This window comes from Rhinolophus hipposideros (genome assembly GCF_964194185.1).
Source record: "Rhinolophus hipposideros genome assembly, chromosome: 9".
NCBI classification, from domain to species: domain Eukaryota; kingdom Metazoa; phylum Chordata; class Mammalia; order Chiroptera; family Rhinolophidae; genus Rhinolophus; species Rhinolophus hipposideros.
The window spans coordinates 23781081-23801301 of NC_138055.1; the positions used below are offsets into that span (position 1 = coordinate 23781081).

General features: G+C 44.8%; 1 protein-coding gene across 3 annotated transcripts in view; it reads left to right on the forward strand.

Annotated features, from left to right (window-relative positions):
* The window catches only part of NCAPD2 (non-SMC condensin I complex subunit D2), a 28666-nt gene extending 8445 nt beyond the window's left edge, over positions 1–20221 (forward strand). For 2 of the 3 annotated variants that reach the window (XM_081059629.1, XM_081059628.1), the window contains exons 3-32: positions 1559–1634; positions 1916–1974; positions 2444–2619; positions 2924–3066; positions 5115–5242; positions 5314–5437; positions 5603–5750; positions 6786–6983; positions 7326–7460; positions 7557–7644; positions 7751–7928; positions 9820–9944; positions 10277–10516; positions 10712–10886; positions 11169–11253; positions 13274–13407; positions 13736–13868; positions 13952–14036; positions 14114–14281; positions 14584–14750; positions 15906–16017; positions 16090–16213; positions 16300–16455; positions 17055–17232; positions 17316–17410; positions 18419–18499; positions 18632–18815; positions 19268–19394; positions 19493–19648; positions 19884–20221. In XM_081059629.1, the coding sequence (XP_080915755.1) occupies positions 1559–1634; positions 1916–1974; positions 2444–2619; positions 2924–3066; positions 5115–5242; positions 5314–5437; positions 5603–5750; positions 6786–6983; positions 7326–7460; positions 7557–7644; positions 7751–7928; positions 9820–9944; positions 10277–10516; positions 10712–10886; positions 11169–11253; positions 13274–13407; positions 13736–13868; positions 13952–14036; positions 14114–14281; positions 14584–14750; positions 15906–16017; positions 16090–16213; positions 16300–16455; positions 17055–17232; positions 17316–17410; positions 18419–18499; positions 18632–18815; positions 19268–19394; positions 19493–19648; positions 19884–19969 (4064 nt within the window). In that variant the 3' untranslated portion in view covers positions 19970–20221. The remainder of the gene's footprint in view (positions 1–1558; positions 1635–1915; positions 1975–2443; positions 2620–2923; positions 3067–5114; positions 5243–5313; positions 5438–5602; positions 5751–6785; positions 6984–7325; positions 7461–7556; positions 7645–7750; positions 7929–9819; positions 9945–10276; positions 10517–10711; positions 10887–11168; positions 11254–13273; positions 13408–13735; positions 13869–13951; positions 14037–14113; positions 14282–14583; positions 14751–15905; positions 16018–16089; positions 16214–16299; positions 16456–17054; positions 17233–17315; positions 17411–18418; positions 18500–18631; positions 18816–19267; positions 19395–19492; positions 19649–19883) is intronic. The other variant, XR_013994007.1, reaches the window with a different exon arrangement.

The following is a 20221-nucleotide window of genomic DNA, read 5'->3' on the forward strand; positions in this document are numbered from 1 at the left end:
AGAACCTTACACAATTATAAGCTAGTTAGTAAATTTATTTTTACAGAGGTGTGGGTTAGCAATTCTGAAACTGCTTTATGTGTATACTAGGATTAAACAAAAACATGAATTTGTGTGTTTATACAGAGATTAAAAAATAGGTAGGTGTGTGTGTGTGTGTCCTATTTTTCTCTACTGAGAGGTCCTAAAAGCAATGATACTCCAATAGCAGTGAGCCTAACCAGAGCCTAGAGCTTGGTTTCTACATTCCATTCTCCCATAAAAGGAACCAGGAGTTGGTTGAGAATGTTGATGCCAGGACAGCACTGCGGAAAGTACAAGGTGAGCTGGAACATCTTGTGGTACAACAAAGAGAGCACAAAGTGAAGGGGGCATGTCAGGACACAGGCCAAGATGAAGGAGCTCCCTGTGGTCAAGTTTGGGACAATTTGAGCAACAAAATAAATAGTAATAGGAATGGATTGAGACATAGAATAACAAATGTCCATGAATCCACTCTGATATAAATTAAAATAATTGAATAAGTAAATGAGAAAAGGACAGCTCATCCTCATAGTGGCATTTCCATTAGTAAGTGTAGAAGGAATGATGGAGATAGAAAAGTCACCATTTAGTAAATACCATAGTAATAATTGTGGCAGGCAATAATCAATAGATGCTTAGATTAGTGGGCAAATGTGATGAGAAACAGGATGTTTGCATAGTGTCAAAGTATCTGCCTGTAAGATACTTATTAATTGCAAGGAGCAAAATAGTAAATTTACAGTGGGGACATCTGGCAAACACTGCCAAGTGATCAAAGTTAACACCACCAGTAATAAGACATTGACATCATGTACTTCTTGGTATGATGCATCTGAAGGGTCTGCCCACCCTCCCTTCCATGGTAATTTGCCAAAAATGCATGGCCTCAGTCTAGTCATGAGAAACTATCAGACAAACCTAAACTGAAACATTCTACAGAATAACTGGCTAGTGCACTTCAAAAGTGCATCTGAATGCATCGTAGTGTCCTAGCTTGGATCCTGGACCAGAAAAGGACATAAATAGAACAATGGGCAGCATTCAAATAAAGTCTGCAGATTAGTTAATAGCATTGAATTAATTAATGTTAATTTGGTTTAGATCTTTGTACTATGTTATATAAGATGTTAACATTACCTGGAGAAAATTACAGGAACCTACTACTGGTTTTGCCACTTTTGTAATTAAAAAAAATTTTGTTTTTTTAATCCTGAGCTTGTATCCACTTACTGTAAGTTGGACAAGTCACATAACTACTCTGACGTTTCATTTCTTTTCCCATAAAAATAGGCATAATACTGTCTGCTTTGTCTAGCTCAGGTGAAACTCAAGCTAGATGTGGTGAAACTCAAGTAAGTCTTTAATTGTAAAATAGGACAAAATGTAAGATATTACTATGATAGGTTACACTGAAATGAACTATTCCTTTTGTGATTCTGCCAATACAAGCAATTAACTCAATTTTCTGCCATGAATAGAGTTTACCAAAAAAGCCTCTCCCTTCTGTATTGCTCAGTGTCTTTCATCTTTGTAGCATTTCAGGCTGCCTTCCGAGCTCAGGGACCCCTGGCTATGCTGGAGCACTTTGATACTGTCTACAGCATCCTACAGTAAGTAAAATACCCACTGGTACTTTAAAAGAACTCGTGGCTATTTGCCCTAACTTTGCATGTTTGTCCTGAAATTCCAAATTATAGTTCACTAATAAATGGTTCTGGGTGCTGATATCTCCACTGATGAGCATTTACTCCAACTTGCCCCCATATTTGTTCAGTTGAGCAATTTCACATGTATGTTTAGCCACTAGATTCTTCAAGTTAGATCTGATCTGTTAGAATGGGCTGGTTCTACAGGTTCCTGTCTCACTCCCCGCACTTTCTTTCCCTCATAGTCACTTTCGAAGTATAGATCCTGGCCTCAAGGAAGATACTCTGGAATTCCTGATAAAAGGTGTTTATGGGTCAGGGGGTATGGGATGGAAGGTGTTTGTTTGTTTGTTTACTACGTTTTATCAGCCAAGTGATGATATCAAGGCCGTGGTGATTCAGTTGGTTTGGCTAAGTTCAGGGGCCTTTGTCCTATTAAGGTCTGTAATCTTGGTGGTCAATACAGAGTTATGTGTGTTCACTGTAAGGGCAGACCAACAAGAAATTCTTCCTGCTTTTGAACTGCCTCTTTTTAATAGAGGTGATTCTTCCAGTTGCCAGGAAGAAATTATGGTAACTGGAGTGAGAGAGTAGGGACAGGACAAATTCATGGCATCAGGGTCAGGGGTCCCAAAGGACTTAGCTTGTATTGTGGCCACTGAGAGATGAAACACAGATCTTTGGTAATCTGATGGCTGCCAGTGCTGGGTATTTTGAGGCTGGGGTGCATAAGGAAAGTGAATGAAACTGACTCCAGATTCTGCCCCTCACAGTGGTGTCCCGCCATTCCCAGGAACTTCCAGCTATCCTGGATAATGCAACTTTGAATGTATCAGATAGAAGCGCCCACCTAAACGCCCTCAAAATGAACTGCTATGCTCTGATACGCCTCTTGGAATCCTTTGAGACCAGCCAGTCAAGTCTCATGGACCTCGACCTTGGTGGAAAGGTAGGCGTACCTGGCTCACTTAATACGGGGCTTGGAGAATTAGAGGAATTATGGGAAAGAAAGGAATCCAACGTATGATTCTGAGACTCCTTTCTTTTCTTATTTAGAGTTTATGAGGAAGTGCTCAATATCACAACATATCCTTCCCTGATAAGCAGCTCTTTTAGATTTTGGAACTTGTAACACTTCTGTATTACCTTCTACCTTGTCTCAATACTGGATAGCTTAGGCATTCAAACTAGCAGATCTTGACTGTCTGTTTTTTCTTATTTTTTTCCTAAATGTATACATGATCTTTTTTTAGGGTAAGAAAGCCCGGGCCAGGGCAACCCATGGCTTTGACTGGGAAGAGGAGAGGCAACCAATTCTTCAGCTTTTAACACAGCTGCTCCAGTTGGACATTCGTCACCTGTGGAACCACTCAATAATTGAAGAGGAATTTGTCAGGTAGGCAGTTAAAATGACTACAGATAATGCTGAGCTGTGAGGAATGAGGGCTCTGTTGCTAGAGCTGCCTTTAAATACTTCATTTCATCTCTAGTGAAATGAAGTTCTATCTCTAATACATAGAAGTATACTCATAACAATGAGTTATTAGGAAGTAGATAATGAATGTTAGAAACTGTTGTGAATTTCTCAACTTTAATGCCCATTTATTCATTCATGAAACTGCATTTACTGAGACTCTCCTAGGTGCATGGCTGGCGTCATAGGGAATGGAAACAAAAGTTTCTGCCCTCATAGAGTGTATATTATAGAGCAAAAGCCAGTTTTTAAAATAAGTAAAATATACAGTATGTTTTATAGTTTATTATTGTGGAGAAAATTAGGGGCATGGGAAGTTTGATGGAAGAGGGTTGTGATTTTATTTTTAAATTTTTCAATTGCAGCTGACATTCAACATTATATTAGTTCCAGGTGTACAGCATAGTGGTTAGACATTTATATAACTTGTGATGTGATGCCCCCGGTAAGGCTAGTACCCACCTGACACCATAAATAGTTATTACAATATTATTGATGATATTTCCTATGTTGTACTTTACATCTCCGTGACTATTTTGTAACTGTCAATTTGTACTTCTTAATCCCTTCACCTTTTTCACCCTCTCCTCCAACCGGCAACCATCAGTTTGTTCTGTGTAACTATGAAGGAGAGTTATGATTTTCAATCAGCCGCTCTAGCAAGACCTCTTTGAGCCATGACATTTGAGCAAAGATCCAGAGGTCATCAGAGCCATGATTATCTCTGGACTGTCTGGAGGAAGGGCAAAGGCAAGGAAAAGGAACATCTCTCTCAGAGTCTCCAAATGCAAAGACCCTGAGGAAGGAGTGCATCTGGCATGGACAAGTACTAGCAATGAGGCCAGAGACACAGCAGCTGAGAGAGGGTGAGAGAGATAGGCTGAGGGCAGGGGCGCAGTCGGGAGCCAATCTGTGCAGACCCTGTAGGCCATCACAGTGACTGACGTTTTCTCTGAGTCAGAAGGGGCCACTCAAGCATTCCAAGCAGGGCAGTAGGTGGTCTGACTTGTACTTTAACAAAGTCATCCTGGCTGTTGTGTTGAAACAGAGCATGGAGGGAAAGGAGGGAAGCAAGAGACCAGTTACAAGGCTATTGCCATAACTTGGGCAAGAGATGAAGGTAACTTAGACCAAAGAGTGGCAGTGGAGATGGGCAGAAGTGGTTGGAGTCCATACTTTCTTTCTCATAGGATGAGCTGACACATGTGTGAGGTTTAAGGGTGAGTGCAGTCCAAGATGACCCACCCAGGGTTTTGGCCTGAGCATTTGGAAAGGTAGAGTTGCCTGTATATGGAGAGGTGTGTGGGGGCATGTTTGGGGACAATTAGACATACAAAGTTTGAGGTGCTTATTGAACATCCAAGTAATGTCAGATTCGGATGCAGAATGTATAGATCTGGAGTACAGGAGAGAGGTCTGGCCTAGAAGTACACATTTTGGAATATAAAATATTTATATAAATGGTATTCATAGCCATGGGACTGAATGAGATTACTAAATCAGTAAGTAGTAGAAGAGAGCAGAAATCCAAGGACTATCCCACGGGGTACTCCAGGATTAAGAGGGTGAGATGATGAGGAGGAACCAGCCCAAGAAACTGAGAAGCAGTCTGGTGTTCTGGAAGCCAAATGAAGATGTTTCAGGGTGAAAGGAGTGATCAGCTATATCAGATGGAGCTGAAAGGGTATGTAAGATAAGAACTGAATTGACCATTATTTGACAATGAGAAGTCATTAATGACTTTGTCCTGTCTTATATATTCAGGTTCTGTAGGGGCATCATAACTGGTTGAAAGTTGGTGATCTTAAAAGACAAAGTACCTGTCTGGGATCAGCAAAGCAAAGTGTAGAAGGTGGTAGATAGAATGAAGAAAACTGGAAGACCCTGACTTGAGGGGCAGCAGAATGAGGCAGAGCCCCAATGTAATTAAGTCTAGACCGCTGATTGTATCATCTTACCTCCTTTCTCAGTTTGGTTACTGGTTGCTGTTACCGCCTCCTGGAGAACCCCACCATTAATCACCAGAAGAACCGCCCCACCCGGGATGCCATAGCATGCCTGCTTGGTGTAGCCTTGACACGTTACAACCATATGCTCAGTAAGTTAGCCCTCCACTTTGCCCCTCCTTTGTATTTTGCCCATAATTTCTCATGTGTAGTACTTCCACAGGTGCCACTGTGAAGATCATCCAGATGCTGCAGCACTTTGAACATCTGGCACCTGTACTGGTGGCAGCTGTGAGTCTGTGGGCAACTGAGTATGGAATGAAGAGCATAGTGGGAGAGATTGTAAGGTAAGTCTTCTCTGAGTTTCTAATTCTCATTTCTCAGGAAGAGGATAAAGAAAGATTGGAAATACAGTATATTCTCTGCAAACACTAGATTCCTTCAGCTGTTAGATACCAGTCTTACTGGGAAGTGAATTATCTTGCTATGGCTGTGTTTTCTTCCCTGCATAGAGAGATTGGACAGAAGTGTCCCCAGGAGCTGAGTCGGGACACGTCAGGAGCAAAGGGCTTTGCAACCTTCCTGACAGAACTGGCAGAACGTGTCCCGGCCATCCTGATGTCCAGCATGTGCATTTTGCTAGATCATCTGGATGGGGAGGTAGGTAATACCCTAGGAATCTCAGGGTCTTCTGCGGTGGAAGTCCTTTGTTGGAAGACTGTTTCTTAAGAAGATAGCTTTCACATGAAGTCAGGTTGTCTAGTTTTATCACTGTGGCAGTTCCTTCCCGTAGAGAAGCCAAAGAAGTTTATTGAATGAAGCACCTATTTCAATGTCACGTTGCTTTTATCTAGGTCTGGTAGGGGAGATGACAGTTCCACAGCTTAAGTCTAGTGACAGTGACTCAGCTGTGATTCTGAGTCCCATCCATTTCTCAGGATGAAGCTTCTTCTACCACCTGACTTGCCTTGCTTTCTCTATACAATGTGCTTTCCCATATCATCTCCCTCAATTCTCTCTTATCTTGGAATATTAACCTGGCCATTTTCCAAACTGATGCGAGGCACTCCTAGATGAATGTCAAGGACAAAGACAGTCCACTCATTCATCTAATTTACTTTAACTTCTTGTGTAAGACCTCATTTTCTGGCTCTATTCTGCAAAAAGAAAAAAACACCAAACCTTGTTCTCCACCAAATTCTGTAATGGACTTGCTTAGCACCCTAATGGACTCATATTTGCTTCTCATTTTCTGTTGGTAAAATAGGGGAGTGAAAGGGAAAGAGGGTGTTTATAAGTAAAAATCAAAGGCATTGAGACCTCAGGTGAAACATAATTAATGCTTTTCAAATGTATATTGGTAGGTAGATATGATTTCATATTCAGTTACCATCATGATTACCTGGGTGAGCCTTATGGGGAAAAATGGTTTGGGGCTCTGTTTATTTTTGTCCCTATATTCTCTGAGCAAACAAGCCCCATCTGGAATTCAGCTTTTTCCAGTGACCTCAGGGGTAAATACCTAGGCAGTTGACCAGAAAGAATTATAGCTAAGATAAGCAAGTTTAGACATGCAAGCTTAATCTTTTCTAAAGGCCTTGCCCCTTATTTGTACCTGGAAAAGCACAAGAATTTAGGGAAAGGAGAGTTACTATGGGAGAGCAGAGACTTGTATCTACTTCATTTCTCTCTCAGAATTATGTGATGCGCAATGCTGTGCTCGCAGCCATGGCAGAGATGGTACTGCAGGTTCTGAATGGTGATCAGCTGGAGGAAGCAGCCCGAGACACCAGAGACCAGTTCTTAGACACCCTGCAAGCCCATGGCCATGATGTCAACTCCTTTGTGCGGAGCCGTGTTTTGCAACTCTTCACCCGAATTGTCCAGCAGAAGGTGAACAGAATAGCCTTCTACGTGATAAAGACATACAGTACCTCTCTATGTGTAGGCCAAAGAAAAGAGGAATCTGGTGTTAAAGAAAATATCTATCCCAAAGACGAGCCTGGAATTCAGGTTGCTACTACTGCCAACAAAGGTCTTCCTCCATTAAGGGCAAGGATGTCTGCTTTAAGGACGATACTGTGCCTTAATCAGTAACTCCTTTACTATTTTATATCCCATAGATAAGTTTCTTTAGAATGAATGGGTAGCTCATTTAGAGTTTACTTCAACATCATCTTGAGCAGAAGAATGATACGGGATGTGAGTGGATCCTTTCCTTTCTATCCCACATAGGCTCTCCCCCTGACACGTTTCCAGGCAGTGGTGGCCTTAGCAGTGGGACGTCTGGCAGACAAGTCGGTGCTAGTATGTAAAAATGCCATCCAGCTGCTGGCCAGTTTTCTCGCCAATAATCCCTTTTCCTGCAATGTAAGTAGGCTTGAGGTACCCAAAAGAGAAGGAATTAAATGGGAATGGATGAAATTATGTGACTTGGTGACCCTGATAGTCATCTTACCTTGGTAGCTTAGTGATACTGACCTTGCTGGACCACTACAAAAGGAAACCCAGAAACTACAAGAGATGAGGGCCAAGAGGCAAACTGCAGCTGCTTGTGAGTAGTTACTATGTAGGAGTTCCACTGCCCACTACCCACACTCCCAGTCATCTTCCTGCAGCAGAAACTAAAGAAAGAGTCTAAGTGAGACTTTCTCATTCAGCCACAGTGCTAGACCCAGAGGAAGAGTGGGAAGCCATGCTGCCAGAGTTAAAGTCTACCCTGCAACAACTGCTGAAACTTCCCCAGGAAGAAGAGATTCCTGAGAAAATTGCTACTACAGAGACCACTGAAGCAGTAAAAGGACGCATCCGTCAGTTGCTTGCCAAAGCTAGTTACAAGTATGTGAAAGAATGAGGTATTCTTTAATGGCCTGTTTAGGTTTAGAGTTTAAACTTTGAGAAACAGAATCGCTTTAAAAGGAACTGCACTTAGAGTATGCTGCCACCCGATGATGGTAGTTGGTGTTTTCACTATAGTCATGGTCTGTACACCAGATTTATGCCAAAGGCGTAGTTCCCAATTAAACGTACTTTGCTACGTTTACAAATGTTTAAAGAAACTACTAAACCAACCTAATGTGAATAGTTTTATACTGAATATGGCAAAAGTCCTCCTTTCTTTGAAGTAGAAAGCCTGTAAATATAATTCTACTTGTATGATCTTAAGTAAATTGTTTAAACTTTCTGAGTCTTAGTTTCATTATTTGTAAAATAAGTTGATTAGATGATATGATTTCTGATGACTCTCTAATTCTAAATTCTGTGAGCTAATAAATAATATCAAACTTGCTTAATCCTACTTTAATCAACCTACTATGAAACCTGATCTTAGAGAAACAATTTCTTCCAGTGTTTTTGTGACTCTAGAACTTTGGAGCAGCTTAGCAAAAAAGCCCTTAGAGCTGTCATCAGGTTTTCTTAAACCTCAGCCACAGTTATTTATTTACTTTTTACCTAATTAGGCTGTTCAGAAAATGCTGAATATGAACAGAATGTGGCTATCCCTTACATCTCTCTTTACTTTGCTAAAGCATAACGAGATACTATAGTTTTATAACTGCTTCTTCTGCCTCCAAGCACGCCAGTATCTCCTATCAGTTAAAAAAGGTTTCATCTCATTTAAAAATGTCACTTCCTCCTTCAGAAATCCTCAGCAGTCGGTAATGGGTTATGGTTACTAATTATTATTACTAATAATAATAACCGAGGTGTTTGCTTCTGATTACAAATTTAAACCTACATTAGAACAAACTTTTTTAATAACTGTCGTAACAGTTTAATAACAGGTTTTTTTGTGTGTTTTTTTTACTTTTATTGGGGAATATTGGGGGACAGTGTGTTTCTCTAGGGCCCATCAGCTCCAAGTCCAATCACTGTTTTCAATTTCAAATAAATTGCAGGGGGCGCAGCCCTCCATCCCAGGCGGGAATTGAACCGGCTCGTGCTCTAACCAACTGAACCATCCGGCCACCCCAATAACAGTTTTGTTAAGCAGAAATTTACTTTCAAAACACTAGACAACACATTCACATGGTACAAAACTTTGAATTACAAAAAGGACATAGCATGAAAAGTCCCTTCCAAACCTGCACCTCGCTACTTAGTCCCGCAGGGAAGCCATGTTCACGGTTTATTGAGTGTCCTAGAGATACCATGTATGTAGACATATACCCAAATGGGTGTTCTTCCCCCACCCTTTACACAAGTGATAGAATTCTCTGCCCACTGACCTACCACCTTGCTTTCTTTCACTTCACTGTATCCCAGTGGCTTTTTAATATCTGTACATGAATAGATGCCTCAGTATTTTTTATGGCTACATAAAATCCCATTGTATAGATGTAGCATGAATTAACCAGTTACTGAAAGTTTGTTTTTTCTAAACTCACTTGGCGAAGTTTTCAAACAGGTGTTTGGAATAGGTTTGTGATTTTTAAAATTTAAAAGCCTTACTTGAGTTTTTGCAGACCATAGTAAAGCCTTGTCACTTCAGAAATAGGAAAAGTGTTTGAGCGCCACCCCTTCGTAGGTACTTCACAAATTTCTAAGCATGAAAAGGTGTTCGTTTTCTTTGGGGCATTAGGTCTAAGTGCTTGATGGAATCATGAGGTAGGCTCCCTTATAAAAGGCTACCGTAATACTCTTGTATGTCGATTATAATTATTTTTTTTAAAGGCTGCCATGACGTTTTTATGGGTACTGAATTGGTGACAGGTTGATGTTCTTTCAGGCGGGCCATCATTCTCACTCAAGAAGCCATAGGCCACTTCCAGGAGTCTGAACCCTTCGGTCATATGGACCCAAAGGAGTCAGAGGAGACCACGTTCCTGAATCTCTTAGGAACTATTTTCAAAGGTAATTTATTTTTCCTTCTTCAGTCAATGGACAAAATAGTTCTACTAGTATTTTACAGACCATTTACTTTATGCCAGACACTGGTGCTGCAAAGAGGCCAAAGGGGAGTTGGCAGTGCTTCTGCCCTGAAATGGAAGCAGCCCACGGGCCCAAAATTGATAGACACAGAGTGAGAAAGGGTATTTCCAAACCACAGAGGAATCTTTTTTGAGAAACAAACCAAGATATTTTAGAATAAGTTCTAAATTTATACCTTCTTTTTGTGGAAAAAAATACCCAGGGATGTTTGTACCTGTTGGATTTCCCCATCTGTAACATTCTCTAACTCCTAGACCCAGCATCTTCCACACAGGAGAAGAATCCCCAGGGGTCTGCAGAGAACATGGGCCCAGGACAGAGTGACTGCAAAGACAAGCCCAGCGTGTCAGAACAGGAGCGATCCAGGGAACAGGATGCACTGGTGAAGCAGGAGATGCTGGTGCAGTATCTGCAGGACGCGTATAGCTTCTCTCTGAAGATCACAGAGGCCATCAGCATCATCAGCAAGATGATGTATGAAAACACAACCACAGGTACGGTGTGCCAGAGGCCCTTTCTGTAAGGACTGGGCCTTGGGGTTGGAACAATAGAGCATTACAGGAGTCAGCATTCTCGGAGAAAAGGAGGAAGGCCTCCACTTGCATGGTACTATATCAAGAAAGGTTCTATCTTTGAGATTGGGGGGAAGTTTTGCCAAGCAGATGGGTGACATTTGTCTGTCCTCTCAGTGGTACAGGAGGTGATTGAATTCTTTGTGATGGCATTCCAATTTGGGGTACCTCAGGCCCTGTTTGGGGTGCGCCGCATGCTGCCTCTTGTCTGGTCTAAGGAGCCTGGTGTCCGGGAAGCTGTGCTTAACGCCTACCGCCAACTTTACCTCAACCCCAAAGGGGACTCAGCCAGGTATATGGGTACTCTTGCCTTTGCTGACTTTTCGGATGTCAGCTTCTCAGGCTGTTTCTAGTCTCCTGAAGAAATTGAGAGTGGGGGGGCCATCCTTCTAGAGGAGTTCTGAGTCCATAGACGATAGGTCTGTAATGGGGCTCAGGGTAGGGCTAAACTGCCCATCCAGCGAAACCCATCCTAAGCCATTATTTGACACTGTGGGGGGATAGTCCTAATGCCCTGTTTGCCAGATTCAAGGTATCAGTCTTTAATGTCCCCTGATGTTTACTGTTCCCACAGAGCCAAGGCCCAGGCTTTGATTCAGAATCTCTCTTTGCTGCTAGTGGATGCCTCAGTTGGGACCATTCAATGTCTTGAGGAAATTGTAAGTCTCCTCACTTCCTCTTTCTTTAATCATTCAACATGACTAAAGTACTAGTGAGTGATTACTGTGTGTTCAGCAGTTTACACAGCTTAACAAAGAAGAATAAAATCATTTGCTTCGAAGTTTCCAACTTAAAAGGAACCAGTAGTCTAGTTGGTAGCCAAAAAACAAAAAACACTTATTGAATAATGCAACAGATAGATAATTAAGTGCCAGAATAAGTGACACAGGTAATGGTTATAGTAGCAGTAGTAATACAATAATAACGTTATATATGCCAGGCATTAGTCTTAGCACTTTATTCATATTAACATGTTTAATCCTCACAATAACCCTATGAGGTAATACTACTATTATCCATATTTTACAATGAGAAATCTGAGACGTTAAAGAACTCAGTTAGTGGCAAAGTTTGAGATTCAAACTCAGGCAGAAAAGCTCCAGAAAGCATACTCTTAACTTATATGTTATACTGATGGGTACAGAGTGGGAAAGAGCAGTGTGAAGTCGAATGGGCGGAAAGCTTCGTGAAGGTGGTATGGCTTAAGTTGGGTCTTGATGAGTAGGATTTAGTGAGTTTGAGAAAGGAGGGAAAGCGTTTGAGACAGAAAGCCAAGAAAGAGCAGAGTCTATGTTGTAGAATGAGGAAGATTGTGTTCTGGCTCAAAATTGATAGCTGGAAAAGATAATAAAGCTGGGAATGTGAGTTGGAACTAAATTAGGAACATCCCTGGATGCCTTTCCAGACTCCAGGACTTTAACCTTGTTAGCCAGGGACTCCAGTATTTTAGGCAAACCTGCTCTGAAGCCTTTGGATTATGGGGACACAAGGTGGAGGTAGTGCTGACCACCAGCTTCCACTGGTGGGAGCACTACTGCCAACCACATTTTTTTCCCCACTGGGTAAAAGAAAAGAGGCCGGTGGTGGTGACTGGCCTAAGATCCATAGGCTAGCTACTGGTCCAAGCCCCTGTAGTAGGCAAAGGAGACAGGTTTCTAAATGATGAGCCACAGTGTGGCATGATGAAATAGATGTCCGGGTCACTGATCCCGCAGTAGTATACAAGTTGGTTGGAGTGGAGACTAGGGACAGGAAGGTCCCTGGTGGCTGCCATAGGTGTGCAATGACAAGATGGGGCTAGACTCTGGGAGTGGGAGAGAAATCTATAGAATTGCACTTAATGGAAGACATTTTAAAGGAAGAATAGTTAGGATTAAGTGACTGATTCTTAAAAACAGGTGACTGAGGCTGGCCCGTGTGGCTCAGGTAGTTGGAGCGCTGTGCTCCTAATGCTGAGGTCGCCGGTTTGATTCCCACATGGGCCAGTGAGCTGATGCCCTCTACAGCTAAGATTGTGAACAACAGCTCACCCCGGAGGTGAGCTACCAGCCAGCGTGAGCTGCTGTGGGCTGCCGTGGGCTACCGTGGGCTACCATGTGCTACCATGTGCTGCCATGAGTGGCCGGCAGCCAGCGTGAGCGGTTGCCAGCCTGGCGTGAGCTGCTGCGAGCGACCGACTGATGACTGGCAACCGACTACCTCAGCGGGGGGGTGGGGGGACAAGGCTCATAATACCAGCATGGGTCAGGGAGCTGTGTCCTACACAACTCGACTGAGAAACAACAGCATAAACTGGAGTGGGGGGAGGAGGCGGAAGAAGGGGGAAGGAATTAGGTGACTGAAATTTTATGCATATGTGATTAAAATGTTGGTACCATTGCAAAATGAAAAGGCAGGGAATGGGTTTGTGGTAACATCAAGAAAACTTACAAGTCCTCCAGAATGTGGTCAGAACCATAGAGCCACATGGAACTGAACAAGGTCAGTTTTAGTATTTCATCTTAATGAACATAGTCGTGAAGACGTGAGAGTAGAAGAGTAGTAGCGATGGAAGTACCTCCCCAAAGCCCCACTTTCCATTATGAGCCTCCTCCTTCCTTTTCCATTCCTGAGTATTGCTTTTCCCCACTTCCGAGGAGTACACCAAGGATCAGGGCAATCATTTTCTTTTTCCTTCAGCTCTGTGAGTTTGTGCAGAAGGATGAATTGAAACCAGCAGTGACCCATCTGCTTTGGGAGCGGGCAACCGAGAAGGTCCCCTGCTCCGCTCTGGAGCGCTGTTCCTCCGTCATGCTTCTTGGGATGATGGCACGGTGAGTCTCAGATCCAGACGGGCAGTAGAATGAGAGAGGAAAGGAAGGTTCTGAGAAGGTTCCTATCCTTTAATAATAGCAGTTGAGCCCTGTGTGTGAGTTGGCTACCTAAATGGAAATAAAATAGTGAAAGTACCAGCACCCCCTGCCTAGCAGAAATAGTGGAGTCAATAGAAAAAGAGGGATTCCGAGAGGCAGCCCTGGGGCAGAACCTCTTTGTAGTGCTCCAGACTCTGGAAGCCCTGTGTTGGGTGGAGGTACCCGTGGTATTGTCCCCTACAAACAGTCATGTCCATGACTAGCTTTAACTATGGCTTCCTTCCCCTAGAGGAAAGCCGGAAATTGTAGGAAGCAACTTAGACACACTGGTGAGCATAGGACTGGATGAGAAGCTCCCACAGGACTACAGGCTGGCCCAACAGGTGTGCCATGCCATTGCCAACATCTCTGACAGGAGAAAGGTATGTGGGGTAGTTACATCCACACTAAGGGGAGTTGGAGGGTCCTCTACACACCCACATACTATCTTTCCTGTTCACAACAGCCATCTCTGGACAAATGTCACCCTCCCTTCCGGCTACCTAAGGAACACAGGTTGTTTGAGCGGCTACAGGAGATGGTCACTAAAGGTGAGCGATCATGAACGGCCTTGGGCAGAATTGGGTTCTTTGTCTGCTGTGGGCAACTCCTCTGTTCTCCCATTCAGGCTTTGTCCATCCAGACCCACTCTGGATCCCCTTCAAAGAGGTGGCCGTGACCCTCATTTACCAACTGGCAGAGGGCCCTGAGGGGATCTGTGCCCAGATACTACAGGGATGTGCGAAGCAGGCCCTGGAGAAGCTAGAGGAAAAGAGCAACCCCCAGGAGGACCCGAGTAAGTGGGCAAAGGGTCAGTGGGCCCCGTGGGCAGCAGCCAGCTTCTGCTTTCCCTGTAGGCAAGAAGCCACTGCCACCACCACTTCCTACAATGCCTGAGCCCCTCAACCCTCACTGTCACATTTTTGTCACTCACGTTGGGCCAGTCACCACCACCATTCCCCACCCCACCACCACATCTCTAGCTTCCTTACTAGTTTGTGTAGCACATGGGCAAGGGGCAGGTCAGTGAAAACAGGACGTAGAGTCTTGTGAGACTCGATTATGTCATCTTCTCCTTGCCTTTCCTCTCCCCTCCAGAGGAGACCCCCATGCTCTCCACTTTCCTGTTGATGAACCTGCTGTCCCTGGCTGGGGATGTGGCCCTGCAGCAGCTGATTCATTTGGAACACGCAGTGAGTGGAGAGCTTTGTCGGCGCCGAGTTCTTCGGGAAGAACAGGAGCAGAAGACTAAAGAATCAAAAGAGGTGAATGAAGTGCCTGGGCATTTGGGCTCATGTCCCAAGCATTTCCCAGATTTGTTTCATGACCTCAGGTCATTCACATTTCCTTCTGGGATCTCTTTTTTCCTTACTATTAAATGAAATGAAGATGACACTCCGCCTCGTGCTACTACACTAGAAAAGATGAATGAGAACTAAGACCAGTCTGTCCATGATCATCATGTCTTAGGTAAACAAAGCATTAGTTAGGGACCTGAGCATAAAAATAGGCTCTACTCAGGCCGGCCTGGTGGCTCAGGCGGTTAGAGCTCCGTACTGCTAACTCTGAAGGCTGCCGGTTCGATTCCCACGTGGGCCAGTGGGCTCTCAACCACAAGGTTGCCAGTTCATTTCCTCAAGTCCTGCAAGGGATTGTGGGCAGTGCCCTCTGCAACTAAGATTGAACACGGCACCTTGAGCTGAGCTGCCTCCCGGATGGCTCAGTTGGTTGGAGTGCATCCTCTCAACCACAGGGTTGCCCGTTCGATTCCTGCAAGGGATGGTGGGCTGTGCCCCCTGTAACCAGCAACGCCAACTGGACCTGGAGCTGAGCTGCGCCCTCCACAACTAAGATTGAAAAGACAACAACTTGACTGGGGAAAAAAGTCCTGGAAGTACACACTGCACCCCAATAAAGTCCTGTTCCCCTTCCCCAATAAAATCTTTTAAAAAAAAAAAAATAGGCTCTACCCAAGGTAGTGTTTGTTAGAACATGGACATCAGCCTTGGTGACGGCCTATCCCCTGATGGGGACCTTGGGTTCTCCACTAGAGGCAGTGATGTCTTGCAGACAAATAAAACACAGCCTTGCTTCAGTGGGGTGAGGTCTGACCTTCTCTATGACCTTGAACCATTATCTGGTTTGATCTGTCTGTTTCCCATATACTGAAAATGATATGCTTCTATGGGGAGTTAAGAAGAGATATAGGATATGCTTTGGCAACTTAAAAACAAATATAGGGCACTTAGTTCTTTTCCTCTTTAATTTGGGACTCCTTCCTCTGTACAGATACATTTAACAATTCTATGAATGGTTTTGCAGAATTCACCTTTTCCCAAATCCATTCAGGCAAAATGAAGGATAGGTGGAACCAAAACTAATGTCTGATCACCCATAATCCCTGGCTTCTTTCTTATTAGAATGTAAGCACTGAGACCACCATGGAGGAGGAGATGGGGCTGGTCGGGGCCACTGCTGATGACACGGAGGCAGAACTAATCCGCAGCATCTGTGAGAGGGAACTATTAGATGGTAAGAATTGCTGAGTGACCTTCTCCCCAAATGAGATAACCGTTCCCAAACCTGCAGTTGTTCTTCCAACAGGCAAACAGACACTGGCTGCCTTTGTTCCACTTCTGCTTAAAGTCTGCAACAACCCTGGCCTCTACAGCAACCCAGAGCTCTGTGCAGCTGCGTCACTTGCCCTTGGCAAGTTCTGCATGATCAGGTAGGCCCTGGGGTTGGGACCGCCTTCTCAAGGGGGATGGGGATGGTATGGTATCATTTCCCTGATGATTCTCTCCTTGCCCCCAGTGCCACTTTCTGTGACTCCCAGCTCCGTCTTCTGTTCACCATGTTAGAAAAGTCCTCACTCCCCATTCTCCGTTCAAACATCATGATTGCTACTGGGGATCTGGCCATCCGCTTCCCCAACCTGGTGGACCCCTGGACACCTCATCTGTATGCTCGGTAAGAGATCCTTCACGATGCTCTGCAGCCCCTGCCAGCTCTGGGAAGGTCTAGTTAAGTCAGTATGAGAATCACTGAAGCTGCATTACCCTGGTCTTTAGCATTATCTGGAACATCTGCTTGTTACTTGACCTGTACACGAACTGTATGGCCCCAGAGGGATTGATGAACTAACTGGCTAAAGCCTTGGCTAAAGCTTGGCCTCTTTCCTCAATCCCAGCTTTCAACTCGACAGTTTTCTAACTGCTTCTAGAATGGCACATTCAGAAGTGGTACTACTACTAGGGGCAGCCGGAATGCTCAGTTGGTTACAGCGCGAACTCTTAACAAGGTTGCCGGTTCAATTCCCGCATGGGATGGTGGGCTGCCCCCCCTACAACTAACGATTGAAAACGGCAACTGGACTTGGAGCTGAGAGCTGCGCCCTCCCCAGCTAGAATGAAGGACAACGACTGATGGGTCCTGGAAAAACACTGTTCCCCAGTATTCCCCAATAAAAAAAAAAGAAGTGGTCCTAGATTCCTAATGAGGGCCTTTCCTGCCAGTGTCACTGTGTAGCCCACGGTCTTGGTCCCAATGACTTGAGATTTTATTCCTAGCCTCCGTGACCCAGCCCAGCAAGTACGGAAAACAGCAGGGCTGGTGATGACCCACCTGATCCTGAAGGACATGGTGAAGGTGAAGGGGCAGGTTAGCGAGATGGCTGTGCTGCTCATTGATCCTGTGCCTCAGATTGCTGCCCTGGCCAAGAACTTCTTCAATGAGCTTTCCCACAAGGTAGGAGGCGACCGGTAGCTTAGGGTTTGCTGCCAAGGGAACATGTAGGGCACCTATCTCTTTAACATGATTCTCTCTTACAGGGCAATGCAATCTATAATCTCCTTCCAGATATCATCAGCCGCCTGTCAGACCCTGAGGGAGGGGTGGAAGAAGAGCCTTTTCACACCATCATGAAGTATGCTTTGCTGGGCCTTTGGGGCATGTTTTTCACATAGCACGGGCTTAGCAATCAAAGAAACCTGTACAGTCATGTGCTGCTTAACAACAGGGATATGTTCGGAGAAATGAGTCAACTAGGCAATTTCATCATTGTTTAAACATCACAGAGTGCTCTTACACCAACCTAGATGTCTAGCCTACCATGCACTGGGGCTATAAGGTGTAGCCTGTTGCTCCTGGGCCACAGGCCTGTACAGTGTGTTACTGTGCAAAACAACACGAGAGTAAATCAAGTGCACGAGAAAATGATACAATCAAGAGACAGTAAACATGAGCTGTCTGAGGCTGGTGCCAGTGTAACACGACATACTGTTTGATAGCAAACTTTTTTTCTAAGTAGAAAAAGCACATCACTCTTTTTAAAATGATTAAAAGTATAATATAGTAAATACATAAACCAGTAACAGTCATTCATTATCAAGTATTATGTACTGTACACACTTGTATACGACCGGTAGCGCTGTAGTTTGCTTACACCAGCGTCACCACAAACACAAACATGACAGTTACTTCACTAGGTGGTAGTTTTTCAGCTCCATTATAATCTCATGGGACCACCACTGTCTGACTCTACTTTTTCGCTGTATGGCCTTCAGCAGTAAGTTAACCTCTCTCTCTGCCTTTTTCTCCTGTATGAAATGAGCCCAATAATACTTGCCCCTTCGTTCTTGAGAAGATTCAGTAATCTCAAATTCCTGACATGGTGGTAGGCACATACTGTAGCAGTGTTCAGTAGGACGCAGCTGTTCTTGTTATAAATTTCCCTTCACTGTGAAAATTCCTCAGGAGAGAGGGGTGGACCCTCCTTTGGGCTATGGGAGAGGGCAGGAGATGTAGGAGAGCAGCTGCCTACAGAGAGGCATGGCCATGGCAGAGAAGATTCTAGGGGAGGGTCCAGGGAGGGTGGTTGGTGGGGGGTTAGAGCCACCCAGGCGATGTTCCATCGGCACCCGCCTCTCTGCAGGCAGCTGCTCTCCTACATCACCAAGGACAAGCAGACTGAGAGCCTGGTGGAGAAGCTGTGTCAGCGGTTCCGCACAGCCCGGTATGCTGCCTTCCTTGGGGGGTTCTTTGTGCTGAGAGGGGCCCTGCAGGGGCAGGAGGAGATGCTGAGGGAGCATGGGCCTTGACTTCCTGTACCTCCCGCTGCTCCTCACAAAGCCTTTCCCATCTGCAGAACTGAGCGGCAGTACCGGGACCTGGCCTACTGCGTGTCACAGCTGCCCTTCACAGAGCGGGGCCTCCGCAAGGTGCTGGACAATTTTGACTGCTTTGGAGACAAACTGTCAGATGAGTCCATCTTCAGTGCTTTTTTGTCAGTTGTGAGCAAGCTGCGGCGTGGGGCCAAGCCTGAGGGCAAGGTGAGCAGCGCCTGCTCCGTGGGTCCCACACTAGTCCATGTGCCCCCACATATTCACAACTTCCCCCGTTATCAACATTCCCCACCAGAGTGGGACAGTTGTTATAAGCAATGAAACTAGATGGACACATCATTGTCACCCAAAGTCCATGGTTACATTAGGGTTCACTCTTGGCTCCTGTACATACTATGGTTCTGGACAAATGACCTGTGTCCACCATTGTAGTATCATGCAGAGTAGTTTCACTGCCCTAAAGATCCTCTGTGCTCTCCCTGTTCACCCCTTTTTCCCCCTAACCCCTGGGGGCAACCACTGATCTTTTCACTGTTTCCAGTTTTGCCTTTTCCACATTGTCATACAGTTAGAATCATACAGTATATACCCTTCTCAGACTGGTTTCTTTCACCTTGTAATACGCGTTTTAACTTGTAACCACCTCTTTTTCCCTCCAGGCTATAATAGATGAATTTGAACAGAAGCTTCGGGCTTGTCACACAAGAGGGTTGGATGCAATAGAGGAACTTGAGATTGGCCAGGGGAGCAGCCAGAAAACCCCATCAGCCAAGAAACAGTCCGCAGGTATGTAGAGCAGCCCTATAGGTGGAGAGGTCAGACTGGCTCTCCTCTCAGATAGAAGTTCTTTTTTGTCTTTTGGACTCATCCCCTGCCTTTTCTAGTCGCTAGGCACCAGCGTCTGGCTTCTGCAGCCTCAGACAATGACTTTGTCACTCCTGAGCCCCGCCGTACTACTCGTCGGCATCCGAACACCCAGCAGCGAACTACAAAAAAGAAACCCAGAATTGTCTTCTCAAGTGATGAGTCCAGCGAGGAAGGTACAGTGTTCCCTCCCAGCCAGCCCAGAAGGAACATAGCTTGGGGAATAGGGGACTGGTTTTGATGGGGTCCTGCTGGGTTGACTCTCCACCCACTCCCCCAAAGTCGTCTTCCTCCCTGCATTTGGGTTTTATTTCTCCACTGTGGTCTGGGTCTGTCTAATTTGTTCTCTGAGATTGTTGTTCACCATCTTTGTGACTCAGCTTTTTCTTGTTTTTCCAATTCTTGGAATAGAGCTTTCAGCAGAGATGACAGAAGATGAGACACCCAAGAAAACCACCCCCATCCGCCGAGCATCTACTCGCAGGCACAGGTCCTAGGAGATTGGCTTGCCTGTTCCCATCCCTGCTGTACAGGGTGTCTTGGGTGACCTTGAATTCCAATCCCCTTGTAAAATACTTATTTGCCTGTCTCCTTGGTTTTTAAATACATAAATCATCTTTATAATGTAAAGCATTTCTCTTAAACCAGGCTAACCGAACTGAGTTGAGCTGCTTTCACTAGAATATGTTTGCCAGTCTCCTTGTTTTCTAATGAATAAATGTTTTTATATACTTTTAGACATTTTTCCT